Source organism: Catharus ustulatus, chromosome 1 (genome assembly GCF_009819885.2).
Source record: "Catharus ustulatus isolate bCatUst1 chromosome 1, bCatUst1.pri.v2, whole genome shotgun sequence".
Classification (NCBI taxonomy): Eukaryota; Metazoa; Chordata; class Aves; order Passeriformes; family Turdidae; genus Catharus; species Catharus ustulatus.
This window is the reverse complement of record NC_046221.1, coordinates 19,635,492-19,658,654: the sequence shown is the minus strand read 5'-3', so window position 1 is coordinate 19,658,654 and position 23,163 is coordinate 19,635,492. Positions and strand designations below refer to the sequence as shown.

At 41.9% G+C, this 23,163-nt stretch overlaps 1 protein-coding gene across 1 annotated transcript in view; it reads left to right on the top strand.

Moving 5' to 3' along the window:
• The window catches only part of PLXDC2 (plexin domain containing 2), a 260,986-nt gene that overhangs the window by 195,421 nt on the left and 42,402 nt on the right, over positions 1 to 23,163 (top strand). Inside the window, exons 8-9 of the mRNA XM_033078799.2 lie at positions 9,593 to 9,688; positions 10,617 to 10,698. Of these exons, the coding sequence (XP_032934690.1) occupies positions 9,593 to 9,688; positions 10,617 to 10,698 (178 nt within the window). The remainder of the gene's footprint in view (positions 1 to 9,592; positions 9,689 to 10,616; positions 10,699 to 23,163) is intronic.

Genomic DNA, 23,163 nt, shown 5'->3' with positions numbered 1-23,163 from the left:
GAACTCTGGCAGACCTGTGGTGCTTACAACGACCAACCAGATCCAGCCCAGCTTTAGGACAGACAGCAGATGGGACTGACACTGAAAAAGCAAGTGCTATTGGCCTCTCAGCTCATCCTATGTCCTCATCATATATAAAACAGTCTTTAACATGAGGGAGCGTGAATCCTATGTCTTACATGTCCTGTCATGGGGAATATGGAAAATTTCAGTACTATTTGTTACTTGTGAGCTCTGAGTGTGAAGGATGTGAGTGTCAAAATTTCACTTAAGAAATTTGTTTCTGAAGTATGATAGGTAGTTGTGATGTGCCTATGTTTGCATGGGTTGGTTTTGAGTGTTTAAGAACAGATGAAACTAGGCAAAAAAAAAATCAGTAATGTGGGTGATATTTGCAAGCAAATCATCTGAATATTTCTGACTCTTCAGCCTGTAAGAGCTCCAGATATGGATTCAGGGGGAAATTAGGTTGACGGGCTTATGCAAATAGTTTATGAGAATAGTCACAGAGAAATTCTGTCCAAGAGTTGCAACAGGATGATATCTTTTGACATCAGGTCTCCATAATTGAACAAAACTAAAGGACTTGTATTAGATTTACAGTAATTTCGCGATTACAAGCTGCACCTGATTATAAGCTGCATGTCCGGGTGTCGGCAACGCTTAGGTCTTTGTCCATGTATAAGCTGCACCAGAATATGAGCCGCATTTTCATTCGCAGGGAGGACCCACGTGCAACAAAGTAACAAATTAATAACGGAATTGTGGGATTGCTCGCCCTGGCCCGGCGCTGCCCCACGGTGCCGGCGGGAGTTCGCTCGCACCCGCAGTGGCAGCGGGAGGCAGGGACGGAGCCCACCTTCACCTGCGGCAGCAGTGGGAGGGGGAGGCACAGAGCCCCCGCCTCCCCCCCGGGCCGCGGAGCCAGCAGGAAGGAGCCTCCCGCCTCCCCCCCGGCGCTGCCGGCACGGAGCTCGCCTCCACTCGCCGTGCAACAGAGTAACCAATTTGTAACAATCGCGCAAGCCCGGGTTTTACTGGCAGGTGCTCGGCTCAGCGCCTCGGCTTGCACTTCCGGGCTGGGATCAAAATTTTAGTCAAAATAGTGCGGCTTATAATTGTGAAATTATTGTACATATTTTGTGTGGAAAATATGTGGTAGATGTGAGTATTTATTCAAGTCTGAATGTTTCTTTTTGTAGAAATATTTCAGACAAGCACCTTGTTTTACTACCACTAAATAATACTGGTTTTGATGAATGCAGAGTTACTTACTAGTCTTCTGGTTTTAGCATATCTATATATTTTTTTTCCACATGACTCTTTCTGCTAACAGAAGTGAGACTATAATATGGGTAAGGAGTATAAAATGTGCCACTGCTCCAGCAGTTTTGAAAGCATAATTAATGTATTGCTGTTTACAATGCCTTACTTTTGCCCCTAACTACTGGTTCCGTGGACAGTGGTAATTCATGGTTATTTTTGCTAGTTTGCAGCTTACACTAGAGCTAATATTAATCAAGGGAACCATCATTTCACTGTAGATTTTCCTGAAGCTGAATTGTGTGCTCAATGCAATAGGTTTATATTGATGTATACAGGCACTGTAATAGCACCTTGACAGAACAGGTAAATAATGTCAGCCCATAGAAAGCCAGTATCAGGTGCTTTTAAAATATGCATGTTCTTGAATTCTTGTTTTTTAGAGGTATTAAATCAAGTATGGCTCTAGTCAATTACTGAAAAAGTGATAGGATAAAATTGTTATTTTGCTTTATTTGTGTTAAGACAGTAGAAGAACATAAATTGGTGTTTGTCCCAAAAGAAGGCAAAGAATTAAAACTACAAGTTCTACGTTACCACTTTATCAAAGATTTTTCCATCAAAGTAACCCCTCCCTTTATGTTCATGGCCAGTTATTAAAAAAGAAAAAAAACCAAAAACATCCACCTCTAATAATAAAACAAACCACTCCAAACTGTACTGCTTCATGTTTGAGCTCTGTCAGTTCTTTTTGTATATATTGCGCATTTGAAAAGGAAAGAGACACTAAGTGCAACACAAACCTGTTTGAACAAATATATTCCCTCAATTTTTAAAAATACTGAATGTCTTTGGTGCCTTTTGTATGCTCAGTTTTCTAAAATTTCAGTATAACAGACATAATTTATTAAAGTAATTTCAGAAGATTTAGAGCTAGATGTTTATCAGATTGTTGTCAGATGTGCTGTCCAAAAGATTGGTAATAACTTTTTCATTGCTTCTGAAAGGTGAGTTCAAAAGTCAGGCAAACCTATTTCATTCTGAGGAGAGCAAAACATGCCTTTTGATCAGCCATTTTATTTCAAAAGTGCATCTTAATGAGTGCTGAAAGGTATCCTATTGAAGAGCCAAGAAGTAAAAGGAATGATTTTCTGAACTTTTTCAGGTGGAGGAACTTGAGAATATCATACCTATTTTTATTAATATACTTCTTCATAAAAAGACTTTTCAGTAATACCCCTTTTATCTGCCCCTAAAAGCATACAGGCACATAAACTTGTTCACCTTATCTTTTAAGAGTTAGAGCATGGAGATGGGAGACTTTTGGCAGGTGGCTTTATGCCTGGTTTTTTTTATATATATACAGTAAATTCACGAATACAAGCCGCACTGAGTATAAGCCGCATCTCTGGGTGTTGGCAAATATTTCGGTTTTTGTCCATAGATAAGCCGCACCCGAATATAAGCCGCTCTGTCGTTCGCAGCGAGGACTCGTGTGCAATTAGTAACAGAACCGCGGGAGGGCGGGGTTTACTGGCTGAGCTAAGGCTGTGCAGGCTTGGCCCGCTAGGGGCTGCCGATGGGGCCAGGTGGCCCAGCCCGGTGCTGCCGCTCGGGGCCGGCCACCGCTGCCACTGGGCTCGGTCACCCCGGGTCGGCGCTGCCCCGCGGTGGCAGGCAGGGACGGAGCTTCCCCCGCTCCTACGGCAGTGGCGGCGGGCGGGGACGGAGCTTTCCCGCGCCTGTGGCGCCGGCGGTGGGCGCAGACAAAGCACCCCGCCTCCTCCCCGAGCCGCGGCAATGGCTGCGCGGAGCTCCCGTCGGCTCCCCGAGCCGCAGCAATAGCGGCGCGCACTTCCCCCCCCCTCCCCGGGCCCCGCAATGGCTGCGCGGGGCTCCCGTCGGCTCCCGGAGCCGCGGCAATGGCGGTGCCCCTCCCCCCCGTCCTCCCCTGGGCCACGGCAATGGCGGCGCAGGGCCCCCGTCGGCTCCCCGGGCCACGGCAATGGCGGCACGCCCCCCCCCCCCCCCGTCGGCTCCCCGAACCGCGGCAATGGCGGCGGCGCCCCCCCCCCCCCCCCACCTCCCCTGGGCTGCAGCAGAGGAGGAAAGAGAGCTCTCCCGCCTCTCTCCCCGCCCCCCGTGCTGCCTGCAGGGAGCCAGGGCAACACAGTAACACTGTAACAATCGCGGAATGCCGGCTTTTACTGGTAGGTGCTTGGCTCGGCGCCCTGGCTGGCACGTCTGGGGTTGTAAATGTCAGAAAATTATTCACATATTAGCCGCCCTCGACTATTAGCCGCACTTCCGGGTTTCCACCAAAATTTTTGTCAAATTGCTGCGGCTTGTATTCGTGAAATTACTGTATATATTTCCTTGATCTGCTACTCCTTCTTGCTTATATACCATGTCTTTATTTTCCATTTATATTATTGCAGATTAGCCACTATTTTGTATTTTATATCTAGATATAGATATGCCTGTATATACTCTAGAGGTATTTTGGAATGAATGGTAAGGTGTTAAGGGAAGTAAATTTCTGATCAACACCAAGGTTAACCTGATAATTCTGAGATTTATATGTCAGTAAAATGGTAAACTAAGTCCTTTGATTAATTTCAGAGGGAAAGTTTTAGCTCTTTCCAGGTAATTCAAATTAAGTTCCGGGCTTCTGATGCGTAGGTTAGAATGACCATCCTGATTCTTCTTCTTCAGACAGGTTGAACACTTGCACTCTAATTATTTTTCCTTTTGTAATAAACACAATGAAAAGGTTTCATGGGTGTCTTCCAGCTAGAAACACAATTGGTAATGGCAAAGCTGGGAGCTTTACTTATCCCTCCAGCAAGTCTTTTTAAAACACCTTCATTGCTTCAGGACCTTTGTTCCTTGCCCACCTTTTCCAAGCAGTTCCCTTTCATTTCTTCTTTATTTCTCTGCCATCCTTGTTATTCTGTTCTTGATCTTTCTTTCACTTGCCTGTGGTGTCCTTTGCTCTCCATTCTGCACACTCCCAAGAGCTCTCTTTAACTTCATAACCATCTTTCTTCCCCTCTGTATTCCTTTCCTTCAGGGTTACTGTTTCTCTCCTTTGTTCCCCTGCTCTTCCCTATTGTCTTTCAATTAGCTTTTTGTTGTGCAAGAAGAAATGAAAAAGCATTTCCTACAACTCACTTTTGTATTTTAGCAATAAAAACCCCACCAGAGAGCCTTCCCATATTTTACTTGTTTTCCACAAAACCATGAAATACACTGGCAAAATGAGGGACTGCCAGATTCAGGGGATCTGCACAGTGAATTACCAGTCTTGCACTAAGAGATAATGGGCAGTAGGTTTTTGTCCACAATGAGACATACTTCTCTGTGGTTTTGGCCTGTACTGCACTAGATGCAGCTCTTTTAGGAAATCCATGCCTTGACAACTTAACATTTAATCACACTGAAAGTATTCAACAACACTGTGTACAGAAATGCAATTGTAGCTGAGCTATGTGTTAGTAATATTCCAGTTTCAGTGCAATTAGTGTCACTCAATATGTAGTGTAACTCAAGCATATAATTAAGTGACAGCTCTGCATGTTGTAAATGTTTGCTCAAAATGTCTCACCACTTTGTTTACAGCAGTAAAGTCCCTGGAAGAACCTCAGGATTACCTTCCTGAAGGGTAAAAGACCACTGGCCATTTATGCTCTGATATCTATTGTATAAAAATGCTGCACCACTTGGGAAATCACAAAGTCTGATTTCCTGCTGCCTTACTGGCAGTGTTGTCATTTACCTCAGTGCAAAATGGGATAACAAAGTTATCACTCTAAAACCATAGTATTTATTCTTCTTTACACTGGTGTAACTAATCCCACAGAACCAGCTACTGCAGCTCTGCATGTTTGTTTGCTGGTCCAAGAGGGCTTATCCAGGCAGCTGGGTTCCTTACACTAGATGTCTGATTCAGGACCAAGCTGTTGATCTTTATGGCAATACTCCCAGAACTGGCACAAGTTGATCAAAGTTTAAAATATTCTCATAAGCAGTCGCAGACTGACCTCAGAGTGAGGCGGTTTGGTGCATGCTGTTATTAGGGAATAAAGCAAGTTTTTCACACCTAGATCCTGTTCTAGGAGCTCCTTATCTGGTAACAGGTATTGAGGAAGGACATGGAGAGTTTCAAAGTAAATCTAAAGTGTGGTAGGGACAGAGCATTGGGGAAGAACAACTCTCAGTACATTATTCATAAAGATATTTTCAGAGCCTACTTCACTGATTTGCTTGTTCACAGATTATACATCCTTGAGGTGCAGCTTCCAGGTTTAAAAGGAATTTTTGTAATCTTTAAGAGAATTATAAAATTAATACAATTAGGGAATCTGAATTTTTATCTAGATTTAGATGTGTGCTATATTCAGTGGAGTAGTTGTGGAGATGTTTTGATTACAGGCATTGGTGTTTGATCCCAGTGTCAGTGCCCCAAGAATTAATTAGTTAATATTAATAATTTTAGCAATATAAAGCTGCTAAAGAACAGACGCTTTGACATTGTGATTCCTTTACCTTCTGTGGTGACAGCAATCAGATATATCAGGTTGACAGGTTTTATTCAGCCAGTTGTTAAGTAAGATCCCTGTCAAGCAAAGTCAGTGTCTGTATAACACAGACAAACATAGCAGCTGTGCCCCTCCCTTCTCTATGTCTTATATTTTCCACAAATTGCTTGCAGCTTTGTGGACATGTTTCACAAATTGTTTACTTCAAATTGACTTCTGCATAATCAAATGAACCCTCTTACCATTTGTGTTTTCTCTATCAGCCAGCAAGACTTAAAAGTGAAAGTATGGCCATATGAATACGTATGGCCTTGTTTAGCAGTTCCCTAGAAATCTTTCACTGACAAAGGTCTTTATTTGTGTGACCATATATATATATATATATAAATGTAAAAACTCAGAATGGCTTCTCCAGTCTTTTCCCATTTCACTGTATTGCAGGTTTTAGCTGAGGAATGGTGTATGAGGAAAAGTGATTATGTAATGGAAAAGATACAGAGAGATTATGCATCCCTCAGACACATATTTAGAATGTTTTTTTATGAACAACTGACCCTTCATACATGTTAAGAAATCATTTGTGCTCTCCTGGCACTGCTCCCTCTCCAGAGTACTCTCCCTATCGAGCACATTTAGTCAACTCTTGGAGTTTTGTTTAATAGAATTCTTATATTCCATTATTTAGTTTGATACTACAGTGATAAAACTGCATAAAATTATTTTGTCACAGCAGAATCTTGTACATCTATAATTTACCAATGCACTGAAAAGATTCTTTCAAATGGCCTTCTGACCCCCATGTTATCTGTCTCAGTCAATGAGGAACATGTTCTTACCTCAAGTACCTGGTGTTTTCTTCAGGTTTTTCTGCTGGGACTGTAACTTTGGCCTGTGTTCAAAGGTAGCACAAGTGCATGCCATGAAAACAAACCAAAATATAATCTGAACCATACTGTAAATCAAACCAAACATAAAAAATATATGTTAAAAATTTTTAAAATTATACTGAAAAATTATTCAGAAAATATATTAATAGTCATACCATTTAGTTAAAAAGTGTGTTTGAGAACCCCAGACTTGTAGACATTTAAAATATTTTTATGACTAGGAGAAGAATATACACATATTTTCTGAAATTCAGAGCTAGGAATGGTACTTCAAAAGCGTAAAGTCCTTTTCCTTTCCTCCCTTCCCTGCTAGACCTGATGTAACATTTCTTTATAGCAAAATACCTGCACATGATGCTTAAATATTCATGTTACTGCATCAAATTATTTCACTAGTTCTTGTCATGTTGAGGTCTGTACTGAGGTATACATGGACTCATAAGCTCTTTGTGGTTCTGCATTAATACTTTTTTGTTAAAGAGCTAAATAGACAGCATAAGGAAAAGAATGAATTCCATCTGAGTGAAATGCAAATCTGTCCTGGGTTGTAGAAGTGTGTGAAGAGGTTAGGGGGAAAGTGTGGGGGAAGAGTATTCATTTTCCTGTTTATTCTTTTGAGTTTATTTTTTTAACTGATTTTGTTAAGGAAAACCAGCTCACAATTCAAAACAGGGAGAGAAAAAGGCATTTTGAGGATCTAAGCATGGCATGTTTAAGTCACAGTTTCAGAAGAATCTAGGCCTGCATGTTTTTCTAGCCTGGTCAGGCAGATAAATTTGAATGCTTATGTTTCCAGCCACCTGTCTCCAAGGATATAGAAAGATTTTAGAAGGTGACTGCAAATATCTCTCTGTGCTTAGGTTTCTTACATTAAATAGATGCCTCATATGCAAATTCACCACCTGTGGTTGACACAGTCATCTTTCTGAAGAAAAAGATCAAATTTGAGTCTGTCAGGCAGTGGGATTTAATGGAATCAACAGCCATGCTGAAATATGCATGATTTGATTTATATATATATATATATATATGTATATAACACAATTCTCTTAAAAGTAGTTTTTTTCAGAAATTTCATGCACTGGGTGAGGTAAAAGTCCCTGTGCCCCAAATCTCTGATTCTTACTGAGTCTTTGGAAAGCCAGAAGCTCCTTATTTCTTGTAAGCCCTGTAAGGAGCCTGTTAGGAAAGGTTCAGCATTAACAGGATTATAGTATACTAGTCTGTACCAGTACTGATGAGGGGCAGTTCAACACCTAGCATTTGAATTTATGTATTCACTTGAGGTTTTTTGGTTTATTTTTTTTATGGGATATGAAAGATTTATGTGGAAACAAATTACAGCCTTCAGCATTAGCAGGAGCTCATTTCAAAGACATTTTACAATCAATCTGATTGGGCTCACCATCCTGTGAGCATAAACCCCTTGCAGCTGGCAAGAGATTTTGCCTACCCCAGCACACGATTAGCCTGGTCTTGAAAACTCTTTCTGTCCAGTGGGTCTGAAGGACATGGCTAAGGCGTGTATTGGGGTGACTCCTGCCCATATCTGTTTTTTAACATTACTCAGAATGACTTTGTAGGTAGCACAAAAATAGTTCAATTATCAGTTCATTTAATACTGAAAGAGAATTCTGCTATCAGGAGGGGTGAAGTCATAGCAAAGCTTCAAATAAATTGCAAGAAGTGTTTGGCAATGGGGTTGATTTGGATCTAAATAGAAATATTGTCTGAAAGTGAGACACTGCTTTCTTGTCCCTGATAGCTAATGAGGTAAGAGAGGGCAGAAAAGCTGCTTCCTCAAGCAGCAGGGTGTGCTCTAATCCATACAGGACTGGCAACTCGGAAGACCTCCAAAGTCTGAGCTTGTGACTGTCTGCAAGTCCCTTTTCTTTTGTCACATGTGGACTCAGACTGTCATTGGCATGGGTAACCAGTTAGCCCTTTGTATGTAACCCTGAATTCCTCTCTGGAATGATTGCAGAGGGTCTGATTTCAGTTAGTTTAGCAGACATTCAAAAAACATAAATATGAAACCAGCACACCAGAAAGCTGTCATTTTTGTGTCAGATTGGTGTTATAGGTTGTACTTTTAATTTTCAAATATACAAGCCCGCCAGTCTGTATTGCAACTTTATGTATAAAATCTGTAATTTTCAGAACACATTTTAGGATATTGTTCTGGGAAGTAGTGTGTGATTTTTTCACACACTTTATCTTGTTCTTGGTTTTATCTTGTGCTTAGGTCTTACAGTTGCTTGTGAGTTCAAAGTCCTTAAGAACAGTACATTGACTATATTGAATTTCTGCTTTAAGAAATTCAGGTGCAGTCAGCCTGTGTAAAGATGATGTGTAAGAACTGTTTAGGAAGATTGTCTTCTTTAATATAATGTTATAATATGAAAATATATTCTACTACACTTAGATGTGAGCCATCTTGTAGCTAACAAATTTGATTAAGCAATGAAATCAGTTTTGTTTGCACATCTTGGCAAGAACTGACAAAGTGAGCATATAAAGCATTTCTCTCAAGTCTGGAAGCTGAGAAAAATGTCTTAGGAAAGAAAGCATTTGAAATACACCCTAAAATGTCTGACAGTATACTGTCTAAATTTTCTGCCTAAATCAATGACTAAGATGCTTGAGAGCATACTCAATATTTTCATAATTCTTTGCCAGGAGAAGTACCTTTTCTGTTAGCTCTGAGGGTTTCTCCACTGAAAAATTCTCTATATTTACATGTTATTTTGTGATATTCAAAGTTAAAAATATATTCTTGAGAAAAATTATTGCCATATGTGCACCTAAGGAACAGTGTGCATTCATTACATCCACTATTTTTCACAATCTAAAGACTGCAAAATAAGAAAATATGATTTTTTTTTTTTCCTTCCCTGTTAGATGTCCGCAGAAGAACAATTTATGAATACCACAGGGTGGAGCTACAGATGTCAAAGATTACCAATCTCTCAGCTGTCGAAATGATACCTCTTCCAAGTAAGTAAAACATTACATAAGCAGCAGCCAGATCTAGAAAGCATCCATCTCCCTCCCAGCAACAAATATACAATTTCAAATATTTTGTTTTATCTGTGGAGTTGGAATCATAAACAGATTCATTTATCCTCTCCTAGATTCCCATATGGATGATGCATTTTCCAGTTCATCCTCATGTATCTCAAGTTAGTTTATAGGTATATAGCTCCCAGTAGGTTTTGAATGAAATTTCTGCCAAATCATTTTTTCAGAAGAATGATTATATTGCCGTTAAATGTGTTTCCTCAAGAAAAAAGAAAGAACAGTTTTCATACTTGTAATGCAAACATGAATTCTTCTGTGTACTGTGCATCACATTACAAAGGCATATCCCCAAACAAATGGCTCCAAATATTTTGCAGTTCATCTGGTTCTTTTTTCCAAGGCAAAACTACATTGCTTAGAAATCTCAGGGTTTAAAATGCCAGCTGCACTACTGTAAAAAGAGTAGAAACATCTAATTTTCTTTTTTTTCTTAATCCAGTTATAGTTCTTGCACATTTTTCTCTCAGTCTTATTATCTGCTTATATCTGAATGTTAGCAATGCCAAAGAACAATGGGGCCAGGGAAGAAAGAGATTTAAGAAAATACTTCATATTGAGCAAAAAGATAAAAATTGAGGAACAAATCTGAATGAACAGATGTAGAAGTAGGAATACATTTACAAATGGAATACCACAGATGAAACGTTCTTTTGTGTATGCAATTGTGCAAAGCATTGTAATAGACTGGGTTCAGGGTCTTCCTTTAGACATGTGTGAACCTGTTGACTACTTAAATATATATTATCAGAAGATGTATTCTTCTTTTGTGCTTTTTATATTTCATATATTTTATGTGAAATATATATGAGAATAATGTAATAATTTGTGTTTATCTGCATCCCAGCTTGTCTCCAGTTTACCAGCTGTGGTCCATGTGTCACTGCCCAGATTGGTTTCAACTGCAGCTGGTGCAGCAAACTCCAAAGGTAGAGAAAATCATTTCTTTTGTTTTTTTCTTTGTGTGGGTATGAAGCTGTGCTCAAAGGTGATCCAAATCCATTGCCTACAAGTTATTCGGCATTAAAAGTTGTTGTATTTGTGTTTATGTGTATGCATTCACATGAACATAAATCTCAAATGTGATCACTCGCAACACATCGTCGTCACATTTCACTCCAACAATTAGGGAAGAATTGTCAAAACAATGACTTGGGAGTTAAGCCCTTGTTCTTATTTCTTCAGTCATATTTTTAAATCCTTCTGAAGTAGAAAAAGAAGGGATCATAATAAAAATCATATTTTCTCCCTATATCATCAGCTTCATCAAAAATGATTTAAGCCCATGGAGATGCAAGGTGTTAGTGTAATTGTAAAAACTTCCTTGTTAACAGCGGGGGGACCAATTCATCCAAACAGTCAGAGTTCTTGCCTTTTAACCTGCTATTACACTTAGTGGGTGAGTTGGGTCTCCTCAGCTTCTCAGTAACACATGGACCAGGACAGTCAAGTGCAGGGCAGGAGTAATTTAGGCTGTGGAGCATCTGAAGCACAGCCAGCAAAATGGAAACTCTGCAACTGAAGCTTTTTGAAAAGTTTTTCACTCCCTGACCTTCACTGACCTTTTTAATGAATTTAGTGCCAGTTCTCTGAAACAAAATGTAGTGTCCTAGTGGGTACTTATTGTTGCTGTGCTCTTCAGCTCTAGTGATTAGGTTTAGAAATACTTTGTATGAAATGGATGTATACTGAAACAAGAAAAGGTAATTAACATTCTAAAATACATTTTGACACCATGTTGAGGTGATGCCTTAAGTTCTAAGTTTTTCTATTCCGCTTGAGAGTGCTTTTCTGTTGTGCCTGGGTGATGAAGGCAAAACAGTCCTATTCCAGCTGGGGACTCAAGGACAGTTTCTTCAGACTTAACGCCGTAAGCATAAACAATGTGAAAAGAGGAGGGCAGGCCAGCAAGCAAGCAAGAAGGATGAAACCTCACGATTTGAGACTATTAATTGGACAGTTGATGCTTGCATGCAAATGGACTAAAATCTATAAAGGTGTGAGATCTTGTGACCAAGCCCTCTTGTGCTTCCATCTTGGAGCCATCCAGGCAGGGGCCACGACTGTAGAACTGGTACTGCCAGGGTGTGGCCTTTGAAGGTCTCTCAATAAATACCCATTTTATTCCCCTTAACTCTCTGCAGCCTCTGTTCCAGCTCCTCTAGGCATCAGAGGAACTGATAAATAGCTGAAGAACACAGCACAGAATTAGGAAATTGGGCTCATTTTTATAATGTTTTCCTGTAGTAACTCACTTAAAAAGTAACTCTGTTCCCCATTTGTCTTGCAAAAACCTTTTTAGTGGAATTACAGCTAAGACAAATCAGGTAATAGAAAACATACCAAATATATTCAAGGGTTGCAATCCTTCTAGACTACTGTTCCAAGCAAATCGAACAGTAGTTTGTTGCCTTAACAAATTCATTTCTTTGAGCATTGCTACATCTACTTCTATTCAATTTTAGTTTGAATGAAGAAAACCTTGCTTTTTGTTTTGTGTGTGGAGATCAAAGATGAACCTACTGTGAGGTAGTCCTGCACTGTTTCCCAAAACCAACTGTCTCCACTCTGCAGCATGGTTGTGCTTTTGACAAGATGCAACATGTAGACTAAGTAGTTTTATTGCTATTAATTAGGACATTACTGATGGTAGTGAGACTGTCACTTCATGCAGGTTGTCTTGGACATTGTTTGGGTACCAGCAAAAGCAAGAACTGGAGAGGATTCCTTAGGAAAAGGATGGATACTGGAAAGGAAACTCAGAATATGCTTCTAAATGGGAATTTCAATAGTTTAAAAAAATCGTTCCATACAACTTTCATCTATCAAGATGAAAAATATTCATTCAGTTTTTAGCAAATGGAGAATTGTGTATAAAGTCATAAAATAGCTCAGAATGGAAAAGGTCATCTAGACTAACCTCCCACTCAAAGCAGGGCCAGCTGTGAGATGAGATCAGTTTCTTTGTGACTTTGTTCATCTAGGTCTTGGCCACAGAGGCTGTGGTCCAGTCCCCAGAACACCTTATACAGGATTTTGCACCTAACTGTTAGCTTGCTGTTTCCTCTGGAAACATGGCTTCATGTCTTGTTGTCTTTCTTGGCCACTCTTCTCCAGTTTCTGAAATGAGCAATTTCAACTATTTCATCTACATAGAGAAAGAGATCTGAAATAATAAATGGTTAAATATTTTGTGAAAAGAGGCGACTTGTTTTCCAAAATGTGAAAACTGAATATTTATTTGGTTACACTGCAACATTATTGTGATGAGGAATCATTCTATCTCGGCTTTGAAAATTTTCTACCAGTTCTGCATACTCTCTCTGGACTTCTGTCTAGTGCCTCTCTTCTTTTAACTTGCACTTTCTCAGCATGTTTATTCATTTTCAATAGATACAAAATAAAAAGATCTTATTCCATTCTCAGTGGCAATGTCTGGTTCAAAATCAAAATGAGTCTCAGAATTATTTGTTTCAGTACCACATTGTGGGTTTGTTCCACTCAAAAATAAATTTGCTGTGTTAAAATGTTCTTTTTGCATGTGACAAAGAAGCATTTCCTCAACTAGAAAATCTAATAGCCTGGTTAGAAACCATAAAGGATGGAGAGTTGTTAATTCCTGCCTCACAGTCCTTCAGCTTCTTCTGTATGTCCCTGCTCTTCACTCACCAGTCCTGTAAATCAATAGAGACTTTTATCTCCTGTTATGATAACATTGCTCTGCTGCAGTAGGATAAAATCAGCCTGAAAAAACAAGGGCAAAGCATTCCATGAAGTATTAACTCAGACATTTCAGAAGTGCCTAGAGGACAAAGAAATTAATATTTACAGTCTACTTTCAAATGTGTGCTCATAAGGCTTTTTGAAGGAGGAGGAATGCTTAGGAGCAATGCCTGAGTAATGCTTCTCAGTTGCAAATCTGACTGGACACACTGGTGCAAGGATGATGAGGAACCAAAACTGCCTCTCTTGTCTGTGGGCAAATCCCAGAGTGGGGAAGCCAACTAGCCTTTGTTGCAGAAGAAGGCTGTGAACTGGCAGTGATGATTTCCAATGTATCAACCCAGCACTCATTTCTGCAGAGGGACAATGCCTGTTTGCTCCGGGGGGCACTGATAGGTAGGGAGAGTCAGATATGCCTGGAACAGACAGAGATGTTCTTTCCATTGTGCCACAGTAGCATGTTGGTGCTCTAAAGTGAGATATTCTCCAGCAGACAGACTTCCATGTGGGTAACAAGCCTACACATACCTAATGGGAAACACATCCTTTTTTCTCAGAAACTCATTACCCCATTTAGCCAGAGAAACATTACTGCCAGGAACACCATCTTGCATTTCATTTTTTTCCTTGCATTAGGTTTAATCCACATATTGAATCATTCACACAAAAAAGTACAGTTTTTGGGGGAAAAAGAAACCAAAACTTGATCTCTAACCTTTAACTGCACAAGGAAAACTGACCAGTGGGACCATTGCAGAAAAACTTTACTCCCCCAGGTGGGCAATCTGTACTGGAATGAAAACAGCTTTATCTTACAGCAGTGGGTTGTTTCCTACCTGTAACTTCAGCCCAGCTGCTGTGCAAACTCTGCACTGGTTGGAGACACAGGTTCATTTTGAATGTGACTGAGGGCTGAATCCTCTATTCCTGCACTCTACAAGTTTAAATCACCATTAGTTTTTCATAAGGGGTCATCAAACTGTCCATTCTGAAATCCAACATGATGTGTGTCACACAACTTTATCATGACTGAAGCAAAGGCGCATCATTTTCCTTTGACTTCAGCAGATGGAGGATCCCCCTAGGAGCTAATTTCTTTTGGAACTACATATATTTCATAACTGTTTCACAAATAAAACTCTTCAAAAGGAGATTAACTATAAACATGTAAGCTAAGATGGTATTCTAACTTTCTCCAAAACAAGTATCCATGGCTATAAAATGCCTGAAACACTTTAGCATCTGTCCCATGGTGGTCCCCAGTGGCTGAAACATGGATCATTTTCTCATTTTCTCCAACTTCCTGACCTGTAAAAATTTGGAGAATTTATTAATGTTAGTTCTGTTTATATCATCTCCTTATGCATCTGAAAATTTTTGTATACCCTAAGCACTTGGTACAGTGTGCTCATTAGAGATGTCATTTTCTAGGAAAGTTTTTGGAAGCTTTAAGACCACATTGCTGTGATTTTATAGCTTCAGTTTGTAAAACTTGCTTGCATATACTGAAGTAGTGAGTTCCCTTGAAAATATTTTAAGTTGATTGTCCAATAAATAAAGATTCCGTAGATATTGATGTTTTTATTTTGATAAACTTCAGGAAAGTCTTAGATTTGGGCAGTGAAATGAAACTGATATTTCAGTGTATTTAGAAATAAGCAGACAAAGAGCATGTTCTTGCAATCTGTGCATGCTGGAGACTCAGGCTAAGAGTGTCTCATGACTCCCTTCATCAGTACAGGATAAAAGCATCTCCCATACCTGCAACATCAGTCAGGTTTGGTGTGGTACCATCACCCCAACACTCAAGATAGGGAACTGGAGTGCTCTTGTACGGCAGGAGCTGTAAACAGTTTAGATGATATCTTTACTCAGCTGTCACTGTTGATACATAAATTCAAATTTTTAATCCTCTTTTTAATCCTTAAAACTATCTGCCTTGTGCCTAGGGCACCCAAAAGCCTAACTGCTGGATCCACAAGGATTCTGCTTTGCTGGCAGAATCACTTAGGTTTTCAAGGGAAGTTACACAGAATAGGAGAGCAGTACTAAAAGCAGCTTTATACCAAATTCTGGACTTAAGTATCTAGGACCAAAATATCTCTAAGGATCCACCACTTTGTACAAGGAAAAATCTTCAGATGAGTCAAAGCAGGGATCAGCAGTAAAATTCCCCATGGGAGACCCGTGAAGCTTCTCTACTCAGTAAGGGTGACACTGCTTTGGTACGACAGTTTGTCAGTGATCAGAGAGCCCCCAGAGGCACAGGAGATAAAGTGAACATTGATCCTTTGGAAACAAGTCACCCCTGAAGCATGAATGGCCCATCCGATGTGGGAGTGTGTAACTTCCCTATGGAGCACTGAAACTTCCCTGCATGTCTCCAGCTCAGAGCAGCTCCACTGTCCTCAGTCACTGGCTACCTGGAGACTCAGGATTAGCTCCTGGCACATCTTTTCAGGCAGCCCTGCTGAGGACTTTCCTGAGTCTAAAAAAAACCTGAGATTTTGTACTCTTATCCTTAAGAGTTTTTGTTTTCCAGAGTATGCATTGAATAATATGGTTTGAAATCATACCAGTTTATGGTGCAAACCCCAGTTTGAAAATTGCTCTGAAAGAGGCTGTCCAAATTCCAGGACTGAGTGCAGTGATGAGCCAGGACACTTCATGCACTTTAGGGAATCATGCTGCCTTTGTGTGCATGCACAGCTCCTAAAGCTTCTTATACTCTAAAAGTAATCCTGAGCTAAAAAAAAAGAAAGAATCATATTTATGTTGCATTTTACTTCAGTGCTTAATCCTGTGTTCCCACAATAGCACTAGTTGTGTAAATGAACAGGTTATAGCTGGGGTTTATGGAATGTGCTCTGAGCAAAGTGAAAAATCAGAAATGTGTCTGGGAATAGTAGCAGTAATGTGATTTAAGGTTTGATACTTCTAATCTTTTATTATGATAATCACTATTCCCATCTAAGTAGGTAATAAAGGAATGAGTTGTTTTGCATTCCATGCTGATTAGCTGGAAAGCAGGGAAGGGAGAATCTTTAGGCACCTGCATTGTTTAAGAAAATATGTTACAGTTGAAATATGAAGTGACATTTTTTCCATAGTGCCCTTATGGTAATGGAGATAAAAAGGAATTCTTATTACTTGTCTTCTGGACTTCTGGATAAATTTGAAATGTCTTGTTTGTTCTTCTTCCTTTAGAAGGAAATTGGAAACATGTTTAGTTAACTTTCAAATATGAGTTTATGTCTAGAAATTTTTAATATCAGGTAGAAGAAAAATATTATGATTTTCTGTATATCCCAAATGACAAGACCTGCTTTAATTTTAAAAAGTGTTGACTCAAATATTTCAGTATTTATAAGTAACAGTCTTATGTAACCTAAAATATTTATCAGCTGAGCAAAGCAGCTTCCCTACAGAATTTATAAAACCATAAAAATGATTACTATTCTAACTAGAGAAAATTCTGGACCATTTACAAAAAAAAAAATTAAATCCAAATAAGAAACACTTAGCTTATTGTTTGATATGTATGTTTTCCTCAGCTTTTATTGGATAGCTGACACCACAACAAGGGTTGTAGATTCCACTGGAGAGCAGGGAAAGGCAAACCACACCACTCAGCTTGGTGTCATCTGCCAACCTGCTGAGGGTCACTCGATCCCAGTCTGTGTCATTGTTGAAGACATTAAGCAGCACTGGTCCCAGTGCAGACCCCTGAGGGATCTCTTGTCACTGATATGTCGGGACATTGGATCCTTTGACCGCTGCTTTCCAGATGCAAACATCTCACCAGTTCCTCATTCACTACACCACCCAACCATCAAATCTGTGCCTCTCCAGTTTAGACAGGGGTGTTGTGGGGAACTGTGCCAGAGTCCTTACAGAATTCCACATAGGTGACATTCACTGACCTTCCCTTCTCCACTGATGTTATCACTCCATCATAAAGCCTCAAGGTGGGCTCAACATCCTGACTTTTAAATACAGTAATTTCACGATTATAAGCCGCACCATTTTGACTAAAATTTTGGTCTGAACCCAGAAGTGCGGCTTATAATCAGGTGTGGCTTATATATGGACAAAGAACAAAAAGTTGGTGTTTTAGTTTGGAGGACAGGTGTCTGCTGAGAAAGGCAGGAGCTTCTCTTTGAAATGGAGAATGTAAACTACCTCCCTCCAAATTATTATAATTTTGAAATCAAGGGGTTTTCAGGCAAAAATATGGGAATTAGGAGTAACAGTTCTTTTCTAGGGAAATTAAAATAGAAATGCAGTACTACAAAGAAACAAACTCCAAACCCTGACAAAGTCAGAGTACAACCTGACACCCCGTCAGGCAGGGTGTTGGTAGCAGTCCCATTAAATGGTGGTTGCATCCTCCTGCAGTGACAGATGTGGTTCAGTTGAAGCAGTGCTCCTGTAGAAGATGCAGTTTCCCTCTGGAGGTCCAGTGGTGATGTGGAGAAATCCAGTTTTCCACTGGAGTCCAGTGGAGAAAGGGGCTACCTTAGTGTCCCAAAACCTCTGTTTTTATTTTGGTAAGAAATGTTGGGCTCTTCCCCCTGGCTGGAGCAACTTCCAATGGGATGCAGTAATTTTATCAGTCACACAGTGGGACTCAATGGGCCATTAGCAGAAAATTACTCTCTGGAGGAAGGATGGGTTGTGAAAAAGATAAAGAACAATGCCCTGCCTGGTTTCAATGGATGGCCCATTAGCAGAATATCTGCTGTTGAGATAAGGATCACTGTCCCCACCCTCAACAGATGGTGATAGAATAGATACCTTTTATCACACTCTGTATTGTAACCCAAGACAGTTGCTGACACCTGGACATGTGGTTTATAATCAGGTGCATCTTATACATGGGCAAAGAACGAAAAGCTGCCGACACCCCAAAGTGCTTCTTATAATCAGGTGCATCTTATAATCGTGAAATTACTGTACTTCCTCATTTTAACTACTTGAATTTTTAAGTGGATTTTTGGTTTTTTTGATTTTTTTTTATTGCTTTAGGAATGTTTCATAGTTCAGTTGCAAATTAAAAGATAGGAAGAAGACTGGCTGGTTTATACTCAGGCTGTTTTTTTATCCAAACACTATTTACCTGACAGTAGTGTGCTGTTACTATAAAATTGGTCACAGTATCTCAGCCATTTAAATATAAACAAACAAAAGGCATTTCTATGGATTAAATAAGCCACCAGAAGGAGCATATATAATCCAATCAATGTAATAGTTTCATACACAAATTACAAGGAAAATCTCATTTTAGATGCTTTTGAAGGGCTAGAGGTTTAAAATACAGTGCATTCTGTTAAATATATTCCATGCTGTCAATGTGTCTGACTCAATGAATTTGCTGATCTTACCCCTGCTTCAGACACAGCAAAAGAAATGTGCCCAGATTCTGGATGTTTGTATGCCACTGCAGCTGGAGGGGTTTTCTGTGAAGAGTCCTAACACGTGGGTGTTAACAACCAGTCACATTTACCCTCTGATAAATGACAAGTAATGGCAGTGCTGTTTTTCTAACCTGTATATGGTTTCTTTTCCAATTACGAAGCAATCATATTGCAGACCTGAGAATCAGAAAGTATGGCCCTTTTTCAGAGTTTGCTCTAAAATACAACGTATTTTTCTTTTATTTTAAAAGTTGTATTGAGACAGCAATTGATCTTTTTAATCAAGTACAACAAATGTATCAAGAATGAATGTGTAAATTTGTCAGCCCTGATCCATTACTGATAGAAGCAGTATAATAAGTAGATCTATACTTTATTGAGTAGAAAATTGCTCCACACCCAACTTTTTCAATTACTTTGCAAGGTGCTTGCTCTTAATTTGACAGTCTAATTTGCCCTCATGCACTGCAAGAAACTGTTAGGAAATTAGCATTCAATAATTAAGAATTTTGTATGCATGGCAAGCCTGATGGGACTAAAGCAAGAAAAGACAGTGGCACAAAAGTGTTTAATGAACAAAGCATTTTCTCAAACCAGAATGAGCTCAGTGATGGTATTGTTTGATGAAAAAAGCCTCACAAGATTATAGTAATAGATATTCTCAAGTGGGATGGCAGTTCTGTTTAGCAGAGAGCATTAACTTCAGTGACCCTGTAGATACACTTAAAAATAATGTACATAGCAGTAAAACGTTCATAACAGTACATTGGAAAGTACTGTTAAGGAACATAGATGATCCTGAGCTCACAACATGTTTTTTATTGTAAGTTAACCTGCAACCTGAGGAATTTGCCATTCACTGACAATCTGACATGGATAAAGAACAGATTGTTACCCTTTCTACATTTTTTGTAAGTTGGTGGAATTTGATAGTAGCTGGAGTGAGTCGAATTATTGTGGAATTTCTGTAATTCCCTCAAGCAGAAATTCTCTGGAATAATTCCTATGATTAACACGAATAAACCTAAAAAGCTCGGTCTCTGAGCAGAAACTCAGTGAACATGCAATAGCTCTCAGGGGCTTAGTACAAGTCAGTGCAAGACCAGAGCATTCATTCCCTGTTTTTCTCCCCACATTCTTCTGCAGTGTACTCACTGATGTTTTAAGCAGCTCCATAAAATTCTCCTGATCCTAACATGAATAGATTTAATATCTAACCAAGTGAATTTGAATCCTGCTTTCATACAGGAAATAGGAAGTTTTTCTGCAGCTGCAGCATTAGTAACACATCTGTGTACCTTGCTTTGTTTTCCTGAGTAACTCAGAACAGCCTGAGGACAACTGTTATGCTCATAATTGATGCAGATTTTTAAGAATTTCAAGGCGAGTTTATAGAACTTTAAATTATTTCTAGAAAAGGAGTAGAACATCACTACAACTCACATTAGTCTGAAATCTTAATATTTCTGTTAAAATATTTTCTATTAAATCCTAGACCTGAAGATGGGGAAGCATTTTGAATATTCTTAATCTGGGTGTAAACACAGTGATTAATTTAAGACACCTCACTCACACTATTAATATACTATATACATGCTTCTTACAGTATCATTTGCTTTTTAAAATGTGAGGTTGTTTTCACTAACTGGATGTCCAGAGTAACATCCTTTGCCAGAGTTGTTACTGTGTCTTCTGGAGCTTAGAGGCTCTGTTCATTATGCACTATTCAGGTTTCTATGATATTCAGCTTTGCAAGACAGCTTGGGCAAGACACAGATATCACAGTTAATATGGAAAGGATCACTGCCTGGATTGTTCTAAGAACTTTGTATAAAGTCTGTCTCATGTACTGTCCATTACCAAATATATGACATTCCTTAAGGTGTTTTTTAATTAATGCATTAAGTAGTTAGTAAAGATACAGAGTACAGTTAAGTACTCAAATCTCATTGAGAGGAGGGACAGAAGACATCCACCTGTTATATATACCTTGGATAATACTTAATTTTGCTGATTGATTTGGAAAGAAGATGACAACATCTGTATTTAATTTCCATGTTTAAATCCACAGGTGCATCTATGACACCATAATGACAAAACACTAGAAAAATTAGAAATAGTACAATTCTTTTCTACAGAAACTTCTGCTACAGTTATTTTAAATACAGTAGTTTCACGAATACAAGCCGCACGGATTATAAGCCGCACCCCCGGTGCCTCGACAATGTTGCTGTCTTTGTCAATAGATAAGCCGCACCCCGAATATTAGCCGCACTTTCGTTCGTCGCGAGAATCCGTGCGCAGCTTTCACAAATTGGCCAATTAGTAACAGGATCGCGGCATAGCGGGCTTTACTGGCTCGGGGCGGGGCCAGGAAGGCTCGGCCCGCTCATGGTTGCCGACGGGGCTGGGTAGCCCAGCTCAGCGCCACGGCTCGGCGGGGCTGGCCGGGTGGTGCTGCCGCTGCCGCCGGGCTCGCTGGCCCCCCTCTCCCGTCAGCACCGCCCCGCTGCCGCGTTCCCTAGCCCTGCCGGCGGGCTGCCGCCGCCCGGCTCGGCGGCCGCGCCGCGTTCCCTAGCCCTGCCGGCGGCCTGCCGCCGCCGCCGCCCGGCTCGCTGGCCGCGCCGCGTTCCCTAGCCCTGCCGGCGGGCTGCCGCCGCCCGGCTCAGCGGTCGCGCCGCGTTCCCTAGCCCTGCCGGCGGCCTGCCGCCGCCGCCGCCCGGCTCGCTGGCCGCGCCGCGTTCCCTAGCCCTGCCGGCGGGCTGCCGCCGCCCGGCTCGGCGGCCGCGCCGCGCCGTGTTCCCTAGCCCTGCCGGCGGCCTGCCGCCGCCGCCGCCCGGCTCGCTGGCCGCGCCGCGTTCCCTAGCCCTGCCGGCGGGCTGCCGCCGCCCGGCTCGGCGGCCGCGCCACGTTCCCTAGCCCTGCCGGCGGCCTGCCGCCGCCGCCGCCCGGCTCGCTGGCCGCGCCGCGTTCCCTAGCCCTGCCGGCGGGCTGCCGCCGCCCGGCTCGGCGGCCGCGCCGCGTTCCCTAGCCCTGCCGGCGGCCTGCCGCCGCCGCCGCCCGGCTCGCTGGCCGCACCGCATTTCCTAGCCCTGCCGGCGGGCCAGGCACTGCCGCCACTGGCAGGCATGCCGGCCGCGTCGCCGCTGCGTTGTTTACGTAGTCGCCCTGCCGGCGGGCCAGGCACTGCCGCCGCTGGCAGGCATGCCGGCCGCGTCGCCGCTGCGTTGTTTACGTAGTCGCCCTGCCGGCGGGCCAGGCACTGCCGCCGCTGGCAGGCATGCCGGCCGCTTCGCCGCTGCGTTGTTTACGTAGTCGCCATGCCGGCGGGCCAGGCACTGCCGCCGCTGGCAGGCATGCCGGCCGCCTCGCCGCTGCGTTGTTTACGTAGTCGCCCTGCCGGCGGGCCAGGCACTGCCGCCGCTGCCAGGCTCGCCGGCCGCCTCCTCCCATCTGCACCGCCGCCGCGTTTCCTCGCCCTGGCCGGCACTGCAGGCCCCCGCACCGCCGGGCTCCCCCACGCTGCTGGCCCCGATTCTGCTGGGCTTCCCCCGCTGCCAGGCAGCCCCACCTGTCGGCCTTCCTGCTTCTGCCATGCTTCCCTGCACTGCTAGCCCCATTTCTCCCGGGCTTCCCCGCCCTGCTGGCCCGGGCTCTGCCGCCCCCCCTGCCCCGCCCTGCTGGCTCAGGCTCAGCCGCCCGCCCCCCACACTGCAGGCCCCGCCTCTGCCAGGCTTTCCCACCTCTGCCGGGACCGACCGGGCTCCAGCTTGGCTTGGGGCTACCGCGGGCTCTCACTTCCGTGTTGGCAGCTTTTAGAATTTTGTTAATAGATTAGCCGCCCCGGAATATTAGCCGCACTTCCGGGTTTCCACCAAAATTTTGGTCAAATTGGTGCGGCTTGTATTCGTGAAATTACTGTACTAGTAACATTGTGTCTTCAATTATCACATTAGAAAAATACGACAAAGCCCACCTCAGTCTTTAATGAGCCATTTCTATCTAGAACTGTAATTTCTGTGCCAGTAATAAATCTTTCCAATCACAAGAGAGCTTAGTACAGACTTAATTCCTCATTGCTTGTTTATCCTGAGTGTAATAGCCATTCCACTGGGTATTACCATGCTCTATTAGAAAGGCATTTACTCTGGGATTAAACTTTGGGTTTTTTCTGACAGAACTATGCCACATTCAGTCACATTGCAGCCCAAAATTCTTTTCGGTTTGGTTTAATTTTCATCTGTTCATTTCTTA